This window comes from Podarcis erhardii (assembly GCF_964252035.2).
Source record: "Podarcis erhardii genome assembly, chromosome: 5".
NCBI classification, from domain to species: domain Eukaryota; kingdom Metazoa; phylum Chordata; class Lepidosauria; order Squamata; family Lacertidae; genus Podarcis; species Podarcis erhardii.
This window is the reverse complement of record NC_138509.1, coordinates 36,328,437-36,347,078: the sequence shown is the minus strand read 5'-3', so window position 1 is coordinate 36,347,078 and position 18,642 is coordinate 36,328,437. Positions and strand designations below refer to the sequence as shown.

Sequence of the window (18,642 nt, the reverse complement as noted above, 5' to 3'; positions counted from 1 at the left end):
CACTCGCGCATGCGCAGAGGGGAAAAATGACATCACGTGCATGTGTAGAAGCGGCAAATCGCAACCCGAGCATGCGCAGACACGCCGCTGCGGGTTGCGTTCTTTTCATGTTGTGAATGGGCCTCCGGAACGGATCCCATTCGCAACCAGAGGTACCACTGTACTCTTCACAATGCAGACTTGGAAACAGATGCAAGTCACAATTGGGGAAATGAAATTCTCCTGCACTCTCTCTCTCTCTCGCTCTGAATTAAGGGGAAATCTGCAAGAACCAATGGTGCTGTAATGTAATTTTAGACGCTGGACTGAATAGTCTTACGAAGGCGCCATCTTTAAGGGGGAAAGCGATTAACCAGTCTCACTTTGAAGGAGCTTCTGCTGAGTGAGGCTGTGGACCTCTGCCCCAAAGTTCTGCCTTGATGGCACCACTGTCCAGAGCACTACTGTGCTGTAGTGCACAGGGCTGGCACCAGAAATATGCATCATCCATGCCAGAACCCATGTTCCAGTAACATGCTAACTACCACCCCCTGGAGCCTGCTGTCCCTGACATTTCTCCTTCCTGCTCTTGTTGCCTGTTCACCTGCCATCTCTAAGGGAGCTGTCAGTCGAAGGCTGCATGCCTTTCCCTCAGGGAGCTCGTTCACAGTGGGCACAGAGGCAGAGGCATGTGAATGAACAGTGGCAACAGCACCAGGAAGAGATGCATATGTTATAAATGGAGCACTTGACACGCATGTACAGGATCACTATAATAATAATAATAATAATTTATTATTTATACCTCGCCGATCTGGCTGGTTTCCCCAGCCACTCTGGGTGGCTTCCAACAAAACACTAAAATACAATAACCTATTAAATGTTAAAAGCTTCCCTAAACAGGGCTGCCTTCAGATGTCTTCTAAAAGTTTGGTAGTTATTTTTCTCTTTGACATCTGGTGGGAGGGCATTCCACGGGGGGGGGGGGGGACACTACCAAAAAGGCCCTCCGCCTGCTTTCCTGTAACTTGGCTTCTCGCAGTGAGGAAACTGCCAGAAGGCCCTCGGTGTTGGACCTCAGTTTCCGGGTAGAACGATGGAGGTGGAGACGCTCCTTCAGATAAATCGTTCTTATTTCATATATTAAAGAACATCAAAATACTACAGGACGATAATCTCACTTAGTCTGTCTATGTGATGATTCACAAACAAAGGTTTGATGCACATTGTTAACGCCTGTTGTTGGTTTTTTTGGTAAGGTCAGGTTATGGTTAACAGAGACCATTTCATTTCTAAGCAATTCCCATAGTTTCACATGCACACATAAAGCACATGAATAGTCTTGGGGTAAAAATGGATCTTCTTGGCACACACAGCATGTCATATTCAATGCTATAATAAGCTGGGATGGCAGGTGCTGCCCCTCTTATTTTGGCAGTCATTTCTGTCATATCAAAAAGTGAACTTGCATTTTTTAGACATTCATCTGAAAAAGTAGATAAGGAATTTTCACAAGGTTAAGATTTCCTGTTTGGTTAGAGCCTTAGTTCTGGAGAGCCAGTGTGGTGTAGTGGTTAAGAGCAGTGGACTCATAATCTGATGAACCAGGTTCGCTTCCTGGCTCCTCCATGTGCAGCTGCTGGGTGACCTTGGGCTGGTCACACTTCTCTTAAGTCTCTCAGCCTCACTCACCTCAGAGAGTGTCGGGGAGGAAGGGAAAGGAGACTGTTAGCCGCTTTCAGACTCCTTAGGGTAGTGATAAAGCGGGATATCAAATCCAAACTCCTCCTCCTCCTCCTCCTTAGTTGGCATCCTAGAATAAGTTCACCTTGTTCCTTGTCCAAAGTGCAGACCAGCTTGATCTTCTACTGTATACGCAGCACTATTTACTGTCATTAGTCTCCTGACCAAAGTGCTACGTAGCTTATCTTTGATTCCCATCTAAGTATGATATTGCTTATTGCTCTTGTTTGCTAAGACCACATCTTTCATAACAGGCCATTGCTTCCCCCTGCCCCCACTTTTTAGAACTATGATAACCATTTATTCATGACCTGTAAAGTGGTACATATGCTGCTAATAAACAGATCAGAGGAGAGAGTTTGTATAATTGGATCCAGACCTCTGTCTTCCCTCCAGAACCAGTGCCAGAGTTACATATAGCTAAACAAGCTATAGCTTAGTGCCCCAAAAAATTTAAAGGAAAAAACACCTGGATGTACATTTCCAAAATATAAGATAAAAAACAAATAAAATAAAACCTACATACAGCAAGAGTGTTTTGTGTTGTGTAGGCTCCTATGATGTAAGTAATGGGCCCCGCTGCTAGCCTGCTCCCTAATATATTACTGGTTTGGTCATTTCTATATATAGGTTGCCTACATTCTGCATGGACTGGTTCATGGCAACATGTAGCATGCAGCTGCAGACTGCAGTGCAGCACAGTTGAATGTAGGTCAAACTGTTGTACCTTTTACCTAATACTAAAATACACATTTTGTTATGTGCAAATGGCTTTAGATACCTATTAGGTCTATAAATTACCATATAGCATATGTTCAACACAAAAAACAGTGACAATGTGTTGTTGACAAAGGACAGCTGGACATATAAAGGGCTCCATTACCTTCAGTGGCTTAGGGCCTCATCAAACCTAAATCCAGTCCTTTCCAGAACAGCTGATGGACAACAGAGCTGGCACATTATTCTGGCTCTTCCACCCCATCTCCTTTCTGCCATTTTGCTCCCTCATTGCTGCGAGCCCAGTCTTCTTTGTCCTGCCCCTCCAGCTTCTGCTTTGCCACTGTTAAAGTGGTAACAGCTATGGCGGTGATGTGATAAACCTCTGCACCATTAGGCCAATGGATATCGAAGCTATTGAATCCAGTGTTATGAAGACAAATAATCTTGTCACAGTGGAAGGTGGCTGGCCCCAGTTTGGGGTAGGAGCTGAAATTTGTGCCAGGATTATGCAAGGTCCTGCTTCCACCCACCTTGACTCACCTGTTGTGCATGTCACCAGGGCTGACATTCCCCTGCCTTATGCAAAGATCTCGGAGAAGAGCTGCATACCTCAAGTAAAAGATATAATTTTTGCAGTGAAGCAAATGCTAAATATCTAGTTCTGTGTATGCTGTATGTGGATGTTGTTCTTCTGGAGTTAAAAATAAAAGTTCCTTCCTCAGACTGAGGCATGCTAGACTCAGTGGCCCAAAATTCACGTGCTGTCATGGCTAGAGAGTGTCTTTTAAATGTCTAAGTTACTAGAGAGTCTCTTTTCAATTACTAAGTTACTTAGTAATGCAAACCTTCAAAAAAATCGAATACAGTGGTACCTTGGGTTACAGACGCTTCAAGTTACAGACGCTCAGTGGCGTAGCGTGGGTTCTCAGCACCCAGGGCAAGGCAAGTAATTTGCGCCCCCTAACCCGGGGCAAGGCAAGTAATTTGTGCCCCACGCCGTGGCGCCCCCCCTACCAAGCCTCTATATTCTGCGCTTGTCAGGCTTGGCTGCTGGCCCTCCATGGCCTGGCAACGGACTCAAGAGACCGGCCGTGGTGGCGCTGGAGGGCTTGTCTGGGGCCCGAGAGAAGCCTCGGAGAGTTCTCGCTGGGTTGACCTCGCAGCCTGGGCTACCCTGTGGGGCTGTTGTGAAAGGTGAAGGCGAGCGGCAGCGTGGCTCGCAGCAGAGCAAAGGGCACGACCACGGCGCCGGGACGTGCCCTTTGCTTGTGCCCCTTTGCTGGGGGGGCTGAAAAGGGCGCCCCTTTGCTGCGCTCCCCCGGGAGGTCCCCCGGGAGCAGAGCCTGCCGCCTGCGCTGGCAAGGAGGATGAGCCCAGCTGGCAGGCCGGCCAGAGAGGAGCCTCGCGGGCAGCAAGTGGCTGGCTCCTTGTGGGTGGCGGCGGCAGTGCAACTCCCTCCCGCCGCGAGAGGCGGGCAGCAGCCGGGCCTCGGACCTGCGGCCAGGAGCGCTGCCTCTTCCCGCGCCCCGAGGGCTCCCCGCGCCCAGCAACCTGGGGAAAGCGCCGCACCACCTGTTGGTCTGCCGCCTCGCATCCGCTCACCTTAGTTGCCGGGCGAGGCAAGCGCTCCTCCCTCTCATCCGCAGGGGGTTCATGGCCAGGCCAGCGGGGCGGGGGCCGCTCCCTGCTTCCACCACAGGCCCCTGAACCCCAAGGCTGAGGCTCATGAGCGTGCACCCCGGCTTGCAGCTCCTCCGCCGCCCTTCCAATGGGGCAGCGGCGCGCAGGGAAGAGCAGGTGCGCTCTCTGTCCCCAGCCGAAGCCGAGGGGGGCTTCTGGTAGCCCCAGGGTGGGCGGCGGAGGGGCTGCAGCCGCCTCGCCTCACCTCTGTTCTCCTCTCGAATCAGACACAGACGGCTGCTGACAGCAAGGAGAAGGGGCGGGTGCGGAAAAGCGCGGCGTGGGCAGCGGGAGGCGGCTGGGGGGGGGGCTTGCAAGCGAAGCGCACCCCGCGGGACTGAACCAGGTGCCTCTCCTCAGCTCCCGCAAGGCGACGTGCCCGTCTTGTGCTCTCCGCAAAAGGCACCAGATCAAAGCGGCGAACAGTACAGATCCACGCCACGCCCCCCGCAGAACAGTCGTGCCCCCCACATCACAGGCAGCTCAGAGTTAAACTCTGCGCCCGAAGCTCTTCGGCGACTCCGGAGGCGGTGAGCACGCCCCCAGATGTTGCGCCCGGTGCGGCCGGCCCCCCCTGCACCCCCCACGCTACACCACTGCAGACGCTTCAGGTTGCAGACTCCGCTAACCCAGAAATAGTACCTCGGGTTAAGAACTTTGCTTCAGGATGAGAACAGAAATCACACAGCAGCAGTGGGAGGCCCCATTAGCTAAAGTGGTACCTCAGGCTAAGAACAGTTTCAGGCTAAGAACGGACCTCCAGAACGAATTAAGTTCTTAACCTGAGGTACCACTGTAAGAATAAATTCCAGTTGCTTTGGCCAAACCATGGGAGTATGCTCACTCTCCAAAGCTACCTTGCTCAGAAAGCCTTGCTCTGAAGAAGGACTCCTTTCCTCAGCAAGGCAGGGGAAGCAATGGCAGTGCCATTGCTGCCTCCACTAGCATTTAACTACAGTTAACAAGCCAGGTGAGATGAGAAGAGAAGGAGGTATGGAAGTTGCAGTGGTGGTGGAAGAGGGCACAAGATTACTCTGGCAAGCCAGTGATAGGGACTCAATGGGTCGTGTCTGCTGATGAGACAAGTGAGATGAAAATTACAATCTCCACCCCCTGCAGCAATTGAAATTAATCAGCTGACCCTGATTAATTCCCCACCCACTTGCTGAGGGAAACACATGTGGAAGACTAATCGACCGGCGAGAGAAATGTGGAAAACGATCACTACATTTAAACTGGGGTTTTTTAGCCATAACCATCACAGAAATGACAAAATTCAGTTCATATTCTTTCATGAAACAAGAAATAAGTGATGGCTCAGTACAGAACCCTACAAACATATTAGTATCTCAATTCTGTTTCCTTCCCAAACTTTACCTGAGCTTTTCAGACTCTGGATTATGAAGATAAGAAAAGGGACTTCTGTTGATTTGAGAGTTCTCTATCAAGCCTTTATTGATAAAAACGTGTCCTTTTGTCATATTTTGATGAGCCATATCAACACTCTGTTGATTAGAAAATAGGAAAACCATTGAGATACTGGTCATCACAGCACAAACAAGATGTTAACATGAGAAGGTTGGGGGGGAATCAACAAAGATCCCTGTGGTATCTTAAAGAACTAACAGATTTATTGTGGCATATGGACTAGAGTTCACTTCACTGAATACACGAAGGTTTGTCTTCATTCAGCTGGCAAGGAAAACTGTAAACAGTGGGGCCAAATAGCTTTGAGGTGCAAAAAGCAGTTTTATGTTAATTCCATTTAAAGCTAAAGATAAACAGAGTGATCATTCCTTGGTTGCAGTAAATGTGAATGGCACAACCATTCCGAGCTTTGCTGGATTAATTTAGACTTGTAGCATAGCAGGAGACCATTGTCTCAACTGAAGCCTAAAGAAACAGAATCAAACATGCTGGGAAGCTCTAATTCAACAATTTCAGACTGCAGTCACATTGATAATTTCTCACATTATCACAGACTGTCCTTTTCGTATTTTATAACCATTTGGCCCATAGTGATATTTCAGAGCCCCCCCTTTTTACATTCCCCCCTTTCCCGTCAGTAACCATATACTATGTATATGTGACAAATGATGATAAGACTTCATGCATCTGATGAAGTGGACTCTAGTTGATGAAAGGTACCATCCCTGCTTTTGCAGTAACAGACTGTCGAACCAAAGATGAGACTGTTCTGTACAGGGGTGCCAACTTGAATGAAATATTGGGTGGGCCAAGGTAAGTCCTGCCCCGCACAATAAATCACATGATGGGGCATACACATACACCATCTGAATGGCTATGCCCATTAACATTGCCCTGCCCCGTTCCTCAAATATTTTATTGGGGAGGCCAAAGGGACCTTGGCCCCTAGAAGTTGACTCCTATGGTTCTGGAAGATCCGCAAACACCTTATTGGTAGTCTAGATAACTAAGTGGACTACCAAAACTGACTGGGAGTTGTTATGGGAGCAAGGTCATATATATCGATGTATTCACTTGCTTTAATATATGCTCATTGGCTCACTTTGATGCTGTACTTATCTGTGGACCTTGGGATGCTGGGCTGTAGGCCCAGAGAGGGGAGACGCTTTGGACACTGGGCCTCACCCAGTGGCGGAGGAACCCTTTCTGACACCTGGGTCGGAATCCCAAGGGGCGGGGCAAACCGCCTGGTGATGCAGGCGTGCCCTCCTCTGCTCTACAGCTGGGGGGAGGCAGCGGGCCATCTTGTCACCCCCCTGGGCGGTGCCTGGGACAGCCCACCCCTCCCCCCCTTCATACACCCCTGGCTTCACCAGCCCAGTGTGCTGGGAGGTTCTAGGTAAACTGACGTATGTTGTTTTGTGCATAAGGGATGTATACATGTTTTGCTTTGCTGCTGACAAGCCAGCTCCTTGCTGTGGTGTCCATCCTATGTCTGTAAAGGGCTGGGACACTCGGCAGGCTGATTTGCTGTAAGTCCATACCCTTCTTTAATAAAGCAGTTTTTGACATCCTTATTTGGTCTCCCTGTACCCACTTACTCCCACAAGCTCACCTTTGGACTAGTGGACCAGGACACTAACACAGCCAACTGCTGGCAACAGCATAAGAACATGGACAATGATGCACATCAGACTACTTAACATGTTTAAGCAACACTAGCTCAGATGCAGTCATGAATTCGCATCCAATGCCAGCAGTTTCTAGGCTAGGAATCTACACTGTAGTTCTGCACATGCTTACATGGACAGTGGAAGTAAAGCTCACTCAGTTCAATGCTTCCAGCTGAGTACTCAGTTCAATACTTCCAGTTGAGCATGAGTAGGGATGCTCATCAAGTTGCACATTTCACGATAAACAGACAAGTAGCAGCACATGCATTGCTTAAACGTTTGACTTCCAAAACGTTCGGAAACCAAAGCACAGCTTCTGATTGGCTGCAGGAAGCTCCTGCAGCCAATTGGAAGCCGCTGAAGCCCTGTCAGACATTCGGGTACCTAAGAACGTTTGTATACCGGAACACTCACTTCAGGGTTTGTGGAGTTTGGGAGCCAAAACGTTCGACTCGCAAGGCGTTTGGGATCGAAGGTACGATTGTACTTTAGATTTGTACTGGTCTGATGATCTCTTTTAATTAGCCAATGAATGTACCGTATTTTTTGCTCTATAAGACTCCCTTTTTCCCTCCTAAAAAGTAAGGGGAAACGTGTGTGCATCTTATGGAGCGAATGCAGGCTGCGCAGCTATCCCAGAAGCCAGAACAGCAAGAGGGATTGCTGCTTTCGCTGCTCAGCGATCCCTCTTGCTGTTCTGGCTTCTGAGATTCAGAATGTTTCTTTCCTTGTTTTCCTCCTCCAAAAACTAGGTGCGTCTTGTCTGGTGCGTCTTATAGAGTGAAAAATACGGTATATAGAAGATTAAGGAACTGCTTTATTAGCTCTCAAAATAAGTCTCCCAGTTCATCTTAACCTTTTCGTTGACTATCACCAACTCCATAAATATTTCCCTACAGAATGCTGCAGTAGACTTGTCAAGCACTAAAAGTGAGAGGCTGGGGTGGTTCTTACCTCTAGGATCCCATTGAGAATGGCATTCAAGGATGGCTTTATAAGCCCCTTCCCTGCTATCATGAAGAGAGTGTATTGAAAATACCCTGCAGGCCCTGAATGGGTATGAACTGCAGACAGTATTACGTTGTCATGCTGGTAGAGATCGCCATATCTTTCCTTCAACTGTTTCATTACCTAAGGACAGCAATGGTGCAATTACTGCATTTTCTGATTTGGTATGTTTATTAGATTAGTTGAAAAGAAAAGAAAAGAAGAAGATGATGTACCTGGTATGGAACCTTATAACTTTGACTTACAAAGGATGTGCTCTACCACTGAGGTACCATTCCTGGCAAGTTGGAAAATAATACTCCACAAACCTCATCCAGTGGCATCCTAAAGGCTAACACATTTACAATGGCATGTTTTTTGTGTGGCAAGATTCTACTTTCTCAGGTTGTTCAGCAAAATTAACCTCAGAATAGTCATTTCATGAGGTTGTTAAAGGCATTAAAGCACTCCAGGAACAGAAGGCACAGCTAGAAATGGAAAGACTACCTGGGTATCTTCTGCTGAGCAAAACACACTGGAATCAAAAATAAAATAAAAAATAAAATAAAAAATGGAAATATTGAAATAGATGAGTTATATATTATGAGTTATGAATATATATACCTTCACAAACATTCAAACACTCTGTGACAATAGACAAGGTGTGAATCTAAATATATGCCTTTCTTTATATAAGGTCATGATTTTTTGTTGCATTTTCTTCCTCACTCACCACATTTTCTCTTTTTTTCTTACTTCACAAATATACTTCTTTTGATTTAGGATATTTTACAGTGGATGTAAGATCATTGTAGATCTCTCAGCTCTTGGCTTGCAGGAGCTGTTATATTTGTACCTACAATATATATAGACATCTCAGGGATTGTGGTGGTTAAGACACCATACATTGTTCAAATCGATTGTTGTGCTGCACACCCACACACCCACACACCCCATATATTTATGCCCATCACAATTCCATATATAAGGGAGTAGGGGAGAGAGACAATTCTTTGAGGCCAATGATTTTTGGATGATATAAAAACCTAAAAGGAAAAAAGAAGAGAGAGCTACTCTATCTCACCCCTGCCCCACACTTACCTCCAGCCTAAGCCTTTGAGACATCATTCCTATCTCAGCAGTAACATACAACACTCGTTTGCTCCAGTCGTCGGGCTCTGCTATGATGAATGCTCTACAGTACAGTCGTGAGATTATGCCAGCACCAATCTGATCTGGATTCACATAGCCCATCTACAGGGGGACACAACATCTCCTTAGCCACACACAATGTGCAATCCCATACTTATTTATTCAGAAGCAAGTCTCCCTGCATTCAATGTTTCCAGGCCATGTCGCTTTTGTACTGCATTTACCCATAATTCTTTTCTTTTCCATTATGGCACTGAGCTATGGGTTTGTTTTAACCCCGCACCCCACCCCCACAAATAAGACTTTTTCAACATCGTATTTTCTATCAAAATATAATTTAAATGTTTATTTTGATATATTTCAGCATGCTAAGAACTGCACTGCAACATTTGCAGAAGCGTGAAACCCAGTGCATAGCTAAGAGGTGCAGTTCAGGTCACTTCATTCAGGTCACTTCATTCAGGAATTTGCAACAAATGAATTACTCCAGCATCCTTAATTAAACAGAGCTTACTCTGGGGCGAGAGTGCATAATGCTTTTGTGTACTTGTAATGCCTTGATACGCATTGGGGAAGGCTCTTCTCATTTCTCCTGCCCTGGCTTCTGAAGCAAAGCGTGTTAATAAAGGAAACATGGCAGTTTCTTTCATAGTGCATACACATATAATAACATACTGTCAGGGACCATGATGAGGAGGGCTACACTGAGAAAGAATGGTGGGAGCCACCCCCCACCTCCTCCTCCTCCTCCTCTTCCTGATCCCGAATCTTCTCAGGAGCAGGAAAACAGTATAGATTTGGAACAGTGGTTTGCAGAGGGGCATAGTTCAAAAGGCAGAAGCTGGGAAATACTGGATGGGGAACAGCTAACAGAAGAAACACTAGGAGAGAGAGAGTTAACAGATTCCCAGTCTCTGGAGAGTATCCACCCCTCTCCCCCAAAGTCCCAGAAAGCTCAGAAAGTGTCAGAACTGAAAACACAGTGGCTCCAAGTTCAGATTACAAGATGTAGGAGTGACACAGATTAATAGGGACAGAGGACGGAAATACCTTAATTGGGAGCACTGCCATCCTTCATTGTCTCTATTAAAGAAACTAATTGGTAAGAATTCTCTTTAGTTTGATCTGCTCATTTGTGGCCACGGGGTAGGAAGCCGATTCCCTGAAGCCTGACACATTCTTCTTATCATTATCATTATGATGCTAATAATAATAATAATAATAATAATAATAATAATAATAGTAATAATTATAATAATAATAATAATTTTTATTTGCATCCCGCCCTTCCCTGGATGAGGAACATAGACATTTCACTCCTACAAGTATATGGGAATCTGATGCAAACAAGCCCCATTACTGTCATCGTTATTTCAAGTTATAAATTGCTTCCCACAAAAGTCTTGATGCAATTTACAAAAAAATAAAAACAAAATCCAGTGACAGGGCATTACTACTGAAAAGGCCTGCCTTCTCTGAGTCCTCCTCTGGGCTACTATATAAAGGCCTTGTAGAGTGTCAAAAAAAGAAGAAGGAAAAAGCTGAAAGGGGGTGGAAATTGGCTTGTGCTTTCAGTGAAAAGAAGAAAGAAAACTCAGATTGGGTACTTACAAAAGGTATCTCTGCTACAGGGCCAGTACAGTCAGCTCGACCAACACCAATCATGTAGCCAGCTAGAGAAGGTATGAGAATAATACTGCAATTAGAAGCAGAAAAGAACAGGACACTTCTTCCAATGCAGGGGCCCAGGACAAGACAGATGCCACTTGCCACTTAAAAATATGCAGGCACACCTTGGAGAAAGTACAGGTTCAGTTCCAGACCACCGCAATAAAGCGAATATTGCAATAAAGCAAGTCACACAATTTTTTGGGGGGGGGTTTCCCAGTGCATATAAAAGTTATGTTTAGACTGTACTGCAATCGATTCAGCCAGCATCCACTGACGTCAGGGGTGGGAGGGAAAGCCCTGTCTCCAGCCCTAGTCAGCTCAGCTCCATTTCCGCTGCCAGAAGAGGACCACCACCAGCAGCAGTGGGGAGGGGTGGGGCTTCCTTGTCCCAGAAGCAGCTGGGCTGCCTGCAGCTACACCTGCATCCTCATAAGGGATCTTCGCTCTGAAGTGAAATACAATAAAAAGAAGTATGCCTGTATCTGAACTAGGCTAGAACCCTTCTCAGTGACACCTTTTTTTCTGTGTGGAAGGACGTTTTCGTTTGGTTTGGTGCAGTGGAATGTTCAGTCATGTGATCTTGCACCTCTGATACAGGTGCAGTCCAGACATGATTTACCAGTTTGTTGAAAACAAGGTCTAAATATGAAGGAATATTTGTTCTACTTTTCTGTCGGAAGGACTACCATTTTCAACTGTTAGACATATGTGGCTTCTTTTGCTTTAATTCACCTCACCAGATGAGGTGAAAATGGTTACTGAATATAATGTAATCTGGGCACCCCCAGCTATTTGGGGGGCACATCGCCTTCAGGCTGATATGAATTATTTATTTTGATATTCTGATACCACCTTTCAGGGCAGAAATGCCCTTCCAAAGCAACTCACTATATGGAAGTAATTAATTAAGTAAGATACTTCTCTATGCTAAAGCAGCAGTTTACAACCAAGTCTGAGCTACAGTAAATCCTTCTCAAGTGTAAAAATCAGTTACACAGACATTAAAATAGAAATGTTCATAATTAGCACAAGAAAAATATAGTAACAATATACAGTCATACCTCGGGATAAATATGCTTCAGGTTGAGCTCTTTCGGGTTGCTCTCCGCGGTGCTTCCAGGTTTCGGCACTCGCGCATGTGCAGATGGTCAAAATGATGTCACACACATGCGCGGAAGTGGCAAAACGTGACCTGCGCACGCGCAGACACACTGTTCTGTCTTACGTTCTGTTTGGGTTGTGAACAGGGCTCTGGAACAGATCCCGTTCGCATCCCAAGGTACCACTGTATAACATATTAAACTGAACACCAGGGTAAAACAGATCAAACCCAGACTGTATTATTTGGTGCAATGGCAACTGTAAAATGCTACTATTGCTCCCTGTTCACATTGGGATAACTCATTGACTGTGACCAGGCTGAAGGATATTACCTGATTGAGGCATTCTACTCATGGCTAAGGAGAGCACATGAATGGGTGTGGCGTTTGCCCTTCTAGGTGGGTCATAAGGAAGGGGTTAAATGAGTGTGAAGTGATTTGCCAGTGGGAACCCAAGGGGGGGAGTTGAGAGTTGGGAGTTGGAGAAGGAAGAGGGAGGATAAGTCTGTGGGTTGGTCGAGTTGTGTTGTGAGAGAGTGAGAGAAACTGATAGGAGGAGTCAGATAGACAGTTGGGATAATCAGTTAGCAGTTATTAAGAAAGGTATAAGCCGGTATAGAAACTAAGATTAAGAAACTGACAAGGAAAATTATCTGAAACCATAAACTTGTTAAGGCTTATAAAATAAACTTGTTTATTTGATTTAATGTTAACAACTGTCTGGACTCTGTGTGTACCCGAGAGAACCGGGTTGGTGGCAGCGGGAAAGCAATCACAGTGGTGGCACAGGGATCAATAGACCGTCAAACGTCCAGGGACCCTGTGTGATCGCCACAATGGGGTATTTGCCAAACAGTCTTTTTCCGTACAGTGCAAACATCTGAAGGAAACTTTCACGCTTACAGGCTGTCACACAATCTGGAACATTATTAGAGATTTCATTAACGTTTTCTTTAAGGGGCCACAAGACCTTCATTGTTTTTGCTACAAAATATTAACAGAGCAACACTTCTGGAAAATCTTTAACTTTGAGGGAGAATACACATGACCCGCAACCCCAGAGTCAGCCATGACTGGACCTAATAGTCAGGGGTCCCTTTACCTTTACCTTACACAAGGAAGGTAACTGATGGATAAATATCAGCCGCTGCACATCTGCTATGTGCTACAATACATAAAAGTAGTTCTATTTCCATATCAGCACACCACAAAGTAGAAGAAAAGCTTGTGCAAAATAAATCAATTTGCATTGGAACAGAAAATACTAGAAGAGAGTGTTAATGATTGTTGGAATGGATTAAGGCAACTTTGTACACACAATGTTGCTCAGAATCTTTCTTCAGAATGCTGCCATTCACCACCAAATCTCTTAGGTACCACAATATAGATATTACAAGACATTAAGTAATTGTTGTTACCATTTTTCTCACTGAAGAAATAGTGGACAACGAACAGTGTCACAAGAACCGCTATCACCAACACCACAAAGACAGTGATGACAATTGCCAGCCGTGAGAGAGTTGTCTTAGGCTTTTTCATTCTGAAAACAACACCTATAAAAAGAGAAGTAGAGGTAACTGGTAAAATAGAAGAAGTAAAAATCCTGAATGATGCATCACTTCACAACATTGACTATTGCCTACGTTGTGTGTACAGAACCTGAAGAAACAGCTAGTTCTCTCGAACTGAAAAAACAACAGCAAAACATCCTTACCTTATTGTTAACAGTTGACTGAAATCAAAGACGAATTGTTCTGGAAATTTGGGTCTTCCTTGCTAAACAGTGCAGCCTTTGGATCTTCTTTTCTGATCACACCTTTACAGACACCTCAAAATTTCTCAAGCTGTGAAAGAAACATATTAAAACAAAATGACAACTTTGTGAGACTTTTGTAAGGGTATGAAATGTATGTGCAAGTTACTTATGGACCTCGCAACCATGCACATTATGTCAATGCTTGCATATTTATATATATATGGCCAGCTATCAAAAATGACATACTTGGTGCTGTTTCCTTGATAAGGTGCACTGCATTAGCTAAAAGCAAGAGATCGCTAACACATGATCAGCTTTCATCTAGCCCTTGAACTTTCTGGCATTTATTGCATTTAGGTTGCGAAGTTCAGCGATCAACAGATACAGATTATTCTTTGGCCTTTTCAAAAGCAAATCAGGCACAGGACTGATTGTTTCTTACTCCTGGCTCCAGCTTCTTAAAATGTCCAATAGCCAGAGACAACTTTCTCCTTGTTGTGGATTAAAGTTGCAGCATTAAGGCAGTGTATGGGAATGTAAGAAGGGGGTAAAGGCAGATGCTAGTGACTGGGGGGAGAAATGCAGGGAAGTTGTGGACAAGAAAAGTCAAGAAGAAATGACCAGGCCAAAGTGGGGAAACTATAGAAAGCCCACAAGGGGAGTTGATCTCACAGAATTCACAGGTAATGGAGGCAGAACGAATCGGGAGGAGACTGATATGCATATGGCTTATAGCCTTCTCACAAATGAAAACAGGTTCAGAATATTGCATCAAGCAGCCACTTTGTTAATTATAAAGAAGATCCAAGGACAAATCATTGCAAAGATAAGATTAGGCTAAGCAGCCTCATTGCTATCTCTAAGGGTAAACTTTGTTCATTAAGGTCTTAATCTGAACTGCTTTGCAACTATACGCATTATTTCAGTAATAACCTTTATGGTACTGGTCACAGCCTGATCGCTGGCTCTGTCTTTGTATTATTACCACCCCATATCGCTGCTTAATGTGGATTACAAAATTTTTGCAGATATTTTGGCTAAGAGATTAAAAAAGGTGCTTGTAGAAGAAATCCATAAAGATCAAGTGGGCTTTCTCCCGGGCAGACATTTGTCTGACAACACGAGGAACATAATTAATATTTTAGAAAAATTACAAGTGAATATTAATACTAAAGCAGTTCTGATATTTGTGGACACAGAGAAAGCCTTTGACAATATTTCTTGGAGTTTTATGAAGAAGAATTTGCAGGGGATGGGGGTAGGTCAAGGTTTTGAAAATGGTATAGGTGCAATTTACTCAGAACAAAAGGCAAAATTAATTGTGAACAATGTAGTGACAGAAGAATTTATGATTGAGAAAGGAACACAGCAAGGTTGCCCAATCTCTCCATTACTTTTTATATCGGTCCTGGAGGTTCTGCTAAATATGATTAGAAAGGACCAATTGGTTAAAGGTATACAAGTGGGAGTTAAACAGTAGAAACTGAAAGCTTTTGCTGACGATTTGGTATTGACTTTACAGGAGCCAGAAACTAGTACTAAAAGGGTATTGGAATTGATTCAAGAATTTGGTCAGGTAGCAGGTTTTAAGTTGAACAAGATGAAAACTAAGGTTTTAGAGAAAAATTTAACTGTGATTGAGAGAGATAAGTTTCAGAAGGAGACAGGATTAACATTGGTTAAGAAAGTGAAATACTTAGGGGTAAACATGACTGCCAAGAATGTGAATCTATTTAAGGATAACTATGAAAAATGTTGGACTGAAGTGAAAAAGGATTTAGAAATATGGTCAAATTTGAAGTTATCATTGTTAGGCCGAATTGCAGTGATAAAAATGAATGTATTGCCAAGGATGCTGTTTTTGTTTCAAACATTGCAAATTCTAGACAAAATGGACTGTTTCAAGAGGTGGCAGAGAGATATTTCTAGATTTGTCTGGCAGGGCAAGAAGCCTCGAATAAAATTTAAGATATTAACTGATGCTAAAGAAAGAGGTGGATTTGCCCTGCCAGACCTTAAACTTTATTATGAATCAGCTGCATTTTGCTGGCTGAAAGAATGGTTGCTTCTTGAAAACACTGATGTGCTGGATCTGGAAGGTTTTAACAATGTATTTGGTTGGCATGCATATTTGTGGTATGACAAGGTTAAAGCACACAAAGCGTTTAAAAACCATATTGTTAGAAAAGCACTGTTTAATTTCTGGATGAGATACAAGGATTTGTTAGAAAATAAAACCCCAAGATGGTTTTCACCAATGGAAGCGAAGGCTCAGAAAAAACTCAATATGGAGGCCAAATGGCCGAAATATTGGGAAATTTTGGAACAAGATGGAGACAGAATAAAATTGCAGGGTTTTGAAAAATTAAAAAATAGAGTGCGAGACTGGGTCCATTACTACCAAATAATGGAGGCATATAACACAGATAAAAAACTGGGCTTCCAGGTGGAAAAATCAAAATTGGAAACAGAATTGTTAGATCCCAAAACTAAGAACTTGTCAAGAATGTATAACTTGCTGTTGAACGGGAACACTCAGGATGAAATGGTGAAATCTGTTATGATTAAATGGGCACAAGATGTTGGACATAACATAATGATGGCTGACTGGGAACGTTATGGACCACAGGTATGAAATTTATGGCATGTAATGCCCTAAGAGAGAATTTAATGAAAATGATTTACAGGTGGTACATGACACCAGTCAAGCTTGCAAAAATTTACCATGTGCCCGAAAACAAATGTTGGAAATGTAATGAGACTGAAGGTACATTCTTTCACCTTTGGTGGACATGCCCAAGGATTAAGACATTCTGGGAGATGATTATAATGAAATGAAAAAGGTATTTAAATATACCTTCCTGAAGAAACCAGAGGCCTTTCTCCTGGGCATGGTCGGCCAATTGGTGCCAAAGAAGGATAGATCTTTCTTTATGTATGCAACAACAGCAGCAAGAATACTCATCGTGAAGTATTGGAAGACACAAGATTTACCCACCCGGGAAGAATGGCAGATGAAGCTGATGGACTACATGGAATTGGCGGAAATGACTGGCAGAATCCGAGACCAGGGAGAAGAGTTGGTGGAAGAAGATTGGAAGAAATTTAAAGATTATCTACAGAAATATTGTAAAATTAAGGAATGTTAGAAAGATGTTGGAATGAAGTTACATGGCTTTAGCAGAAATGCTATAAAGAATTAAGTACAACAGATTGTAGATGGATTAAAGGAAAAAATGTTAGAATGTGTTAGGATAAATGATAGGACAGAAAATTGAGGAAGATGGAAAGGATTTGCTGAAACAATTAATCGAAGTGGAATACAAAAAAGGGAGGTGTGAGGAGGTCGCTGAAACAAGTAAATGAAAGTTAACAACATTGAAAGTATTGGATGTGTTTTTTTAATTGTTTTTGTTTTGTTTTTGTTATGTATATGTAGTATTTTTGTTTTTGTATTGTATTGTATTGTTTTGTTATGTTTAATTCTCTTTCTTTTCTTTTTGTAACTTTTAAAACTTTAATAAATATTATTTTTTAAAAAAAGTAAAGAAAAATAAATAAATATTTACCTGGTGCTAAAAAGGATAGTTTTGGACAGGGAGCCACAACTGAAAAGCCTTGTCACCACCCTCGGAGGGGACAGTACATGACAACAGCATTCATTTTGACAATAACAGGGACACACTTGAGCAGGTCAGTCCTTGGGACTTTCAGTCCCTCAGATTGCAATAAGATTTACTTCCAAAGAAAGGCACAGGACTGTAAACATGATTATTATCTATTTGCATAGGAGACATTTAATCAATGAATAAATACGGAAATGAGGCACCTGCAATATCAGATAGGAGCTCTGCTGGATCTCTTACAAGGCCTGTGTAGTACAGATTCCTGCTCCCCACAGGGCTCAGCTTACAGTGGAAGGTAACTCTGCTGGAGAGGAGGGAAAGTTCTTCACTCAAAGCTCACAACATCAAAACAACAAAACAAAACAAAACAAAACAGGGCTAACATGGTGCCATGGAGAAACAAAGGAATTCTGAAAGTCACAGGAGATATCTATGTCACAATATATACATCTAATCTATACATCTTCCAAACCTCGCTGTGAAGCATCAAGACAAAACCACTCTCTCAAGAAAGTCTCCCTCACACTCCTTCCTTTCTCTTCCTACTCAAGCACAGCAAGTGGCAAGCTAGTGATCTGAGTTTCTAATATTTGTTTGGCCATCCTCTTGCTCCCCTTTTTCCTCCCCCATAAAATATTATGGTTGATATTTCTAAGGAATGACCTAGTTTAATTTTAAAAGGAAGAGACTTGAATGCAGCATACTCACTTATTGCATGATCCCACGAGATGGGTGCTCACAGTAAGCTGCCTCTTGCTTTTGTGTCTTAAATATACCTATGTAAGTAGCTATTATGAGGACTCTGACCCTCCCAGCAAGTGACTCATTAGCTTCCCAACTCAGTAGGCGTCTCTAAAATGGGAAACCTCTGCCTGGGCTTTACAACTAGGGCACAGGGTAAGGCTCATATGAAAGAATACTCCTCTATCCCAAAACTACCACTAGTATAACTAGCCCTCAAAACCCTCTCCCCAGAAAAAAACTAGACTTGAAGGACAAGAGTTATAGCCTGTCAGGGACTGATCAGATGAGGAGGAGTGGTGAAGACTGCCACTCCAAGAGGCTTCCAAGGTGGGGGCAGATGAAGATGGCATGGACCCAGGTTTGGTGTGGGTGGGTGGGTGGGT

The 18,642-nt window shown here is 43.7% G+C and overlaps 1 protein-coding gene across 3 annotated transcripts in view; it reads right to left on the bottom strand.

The window, feature by feature from the left end:
• Positions 1-18,326, bottom strand: part of ASAH2 (N-acylsphingosine amidohydrolase 2) — a 37,009-nt gene extending 18,683 nt beyond the window's left edge. The window contains exons 1-8 of one of the 3 annotated variants that reach the window (XM_081861797.1): positions 18,224-18,326; positions 17,719-17,816; positions 13,848-13,977; positions 13,552-13,686; positions 10,974-11,035; positions 9,312-9,464; positions 8,178-8,354; positions 5,500-5,627 (exon numbers count right to left, since the gene is read on the bottom strand). In XM_081861797.1, the coding sequence (XP_081717923.1) occupies positions 5,500-5,627; positions 8,178-8,354; positions 9,312-9,464; positions 10,974-11,035; positions 13,552-13,672 (641 nt within the window). In that variant the 5' untranslated portion in view covers positions 13,673-13,686; positions 13,848-13,977; positions 17,719-17,816; positions 18,224-18,326. Of the gene's footprint in view, positions 1-5,499; positions 5,628-8,177; positions 8,355-9,311; positions 9,465-10,973; positions 11,036-13,551; positions 13,687-13,847; positions 13,978-17,718; positions 17,820-18,219 lie in introns of all 3 variants that reach the window. The other 2 variants (XM_081861796.1, XM_081861798.1) reach the window with 2 other exon arrangements.
• Between the last annotated feature and the right edge of the window lie 316 nt (positions 18,327-18,642).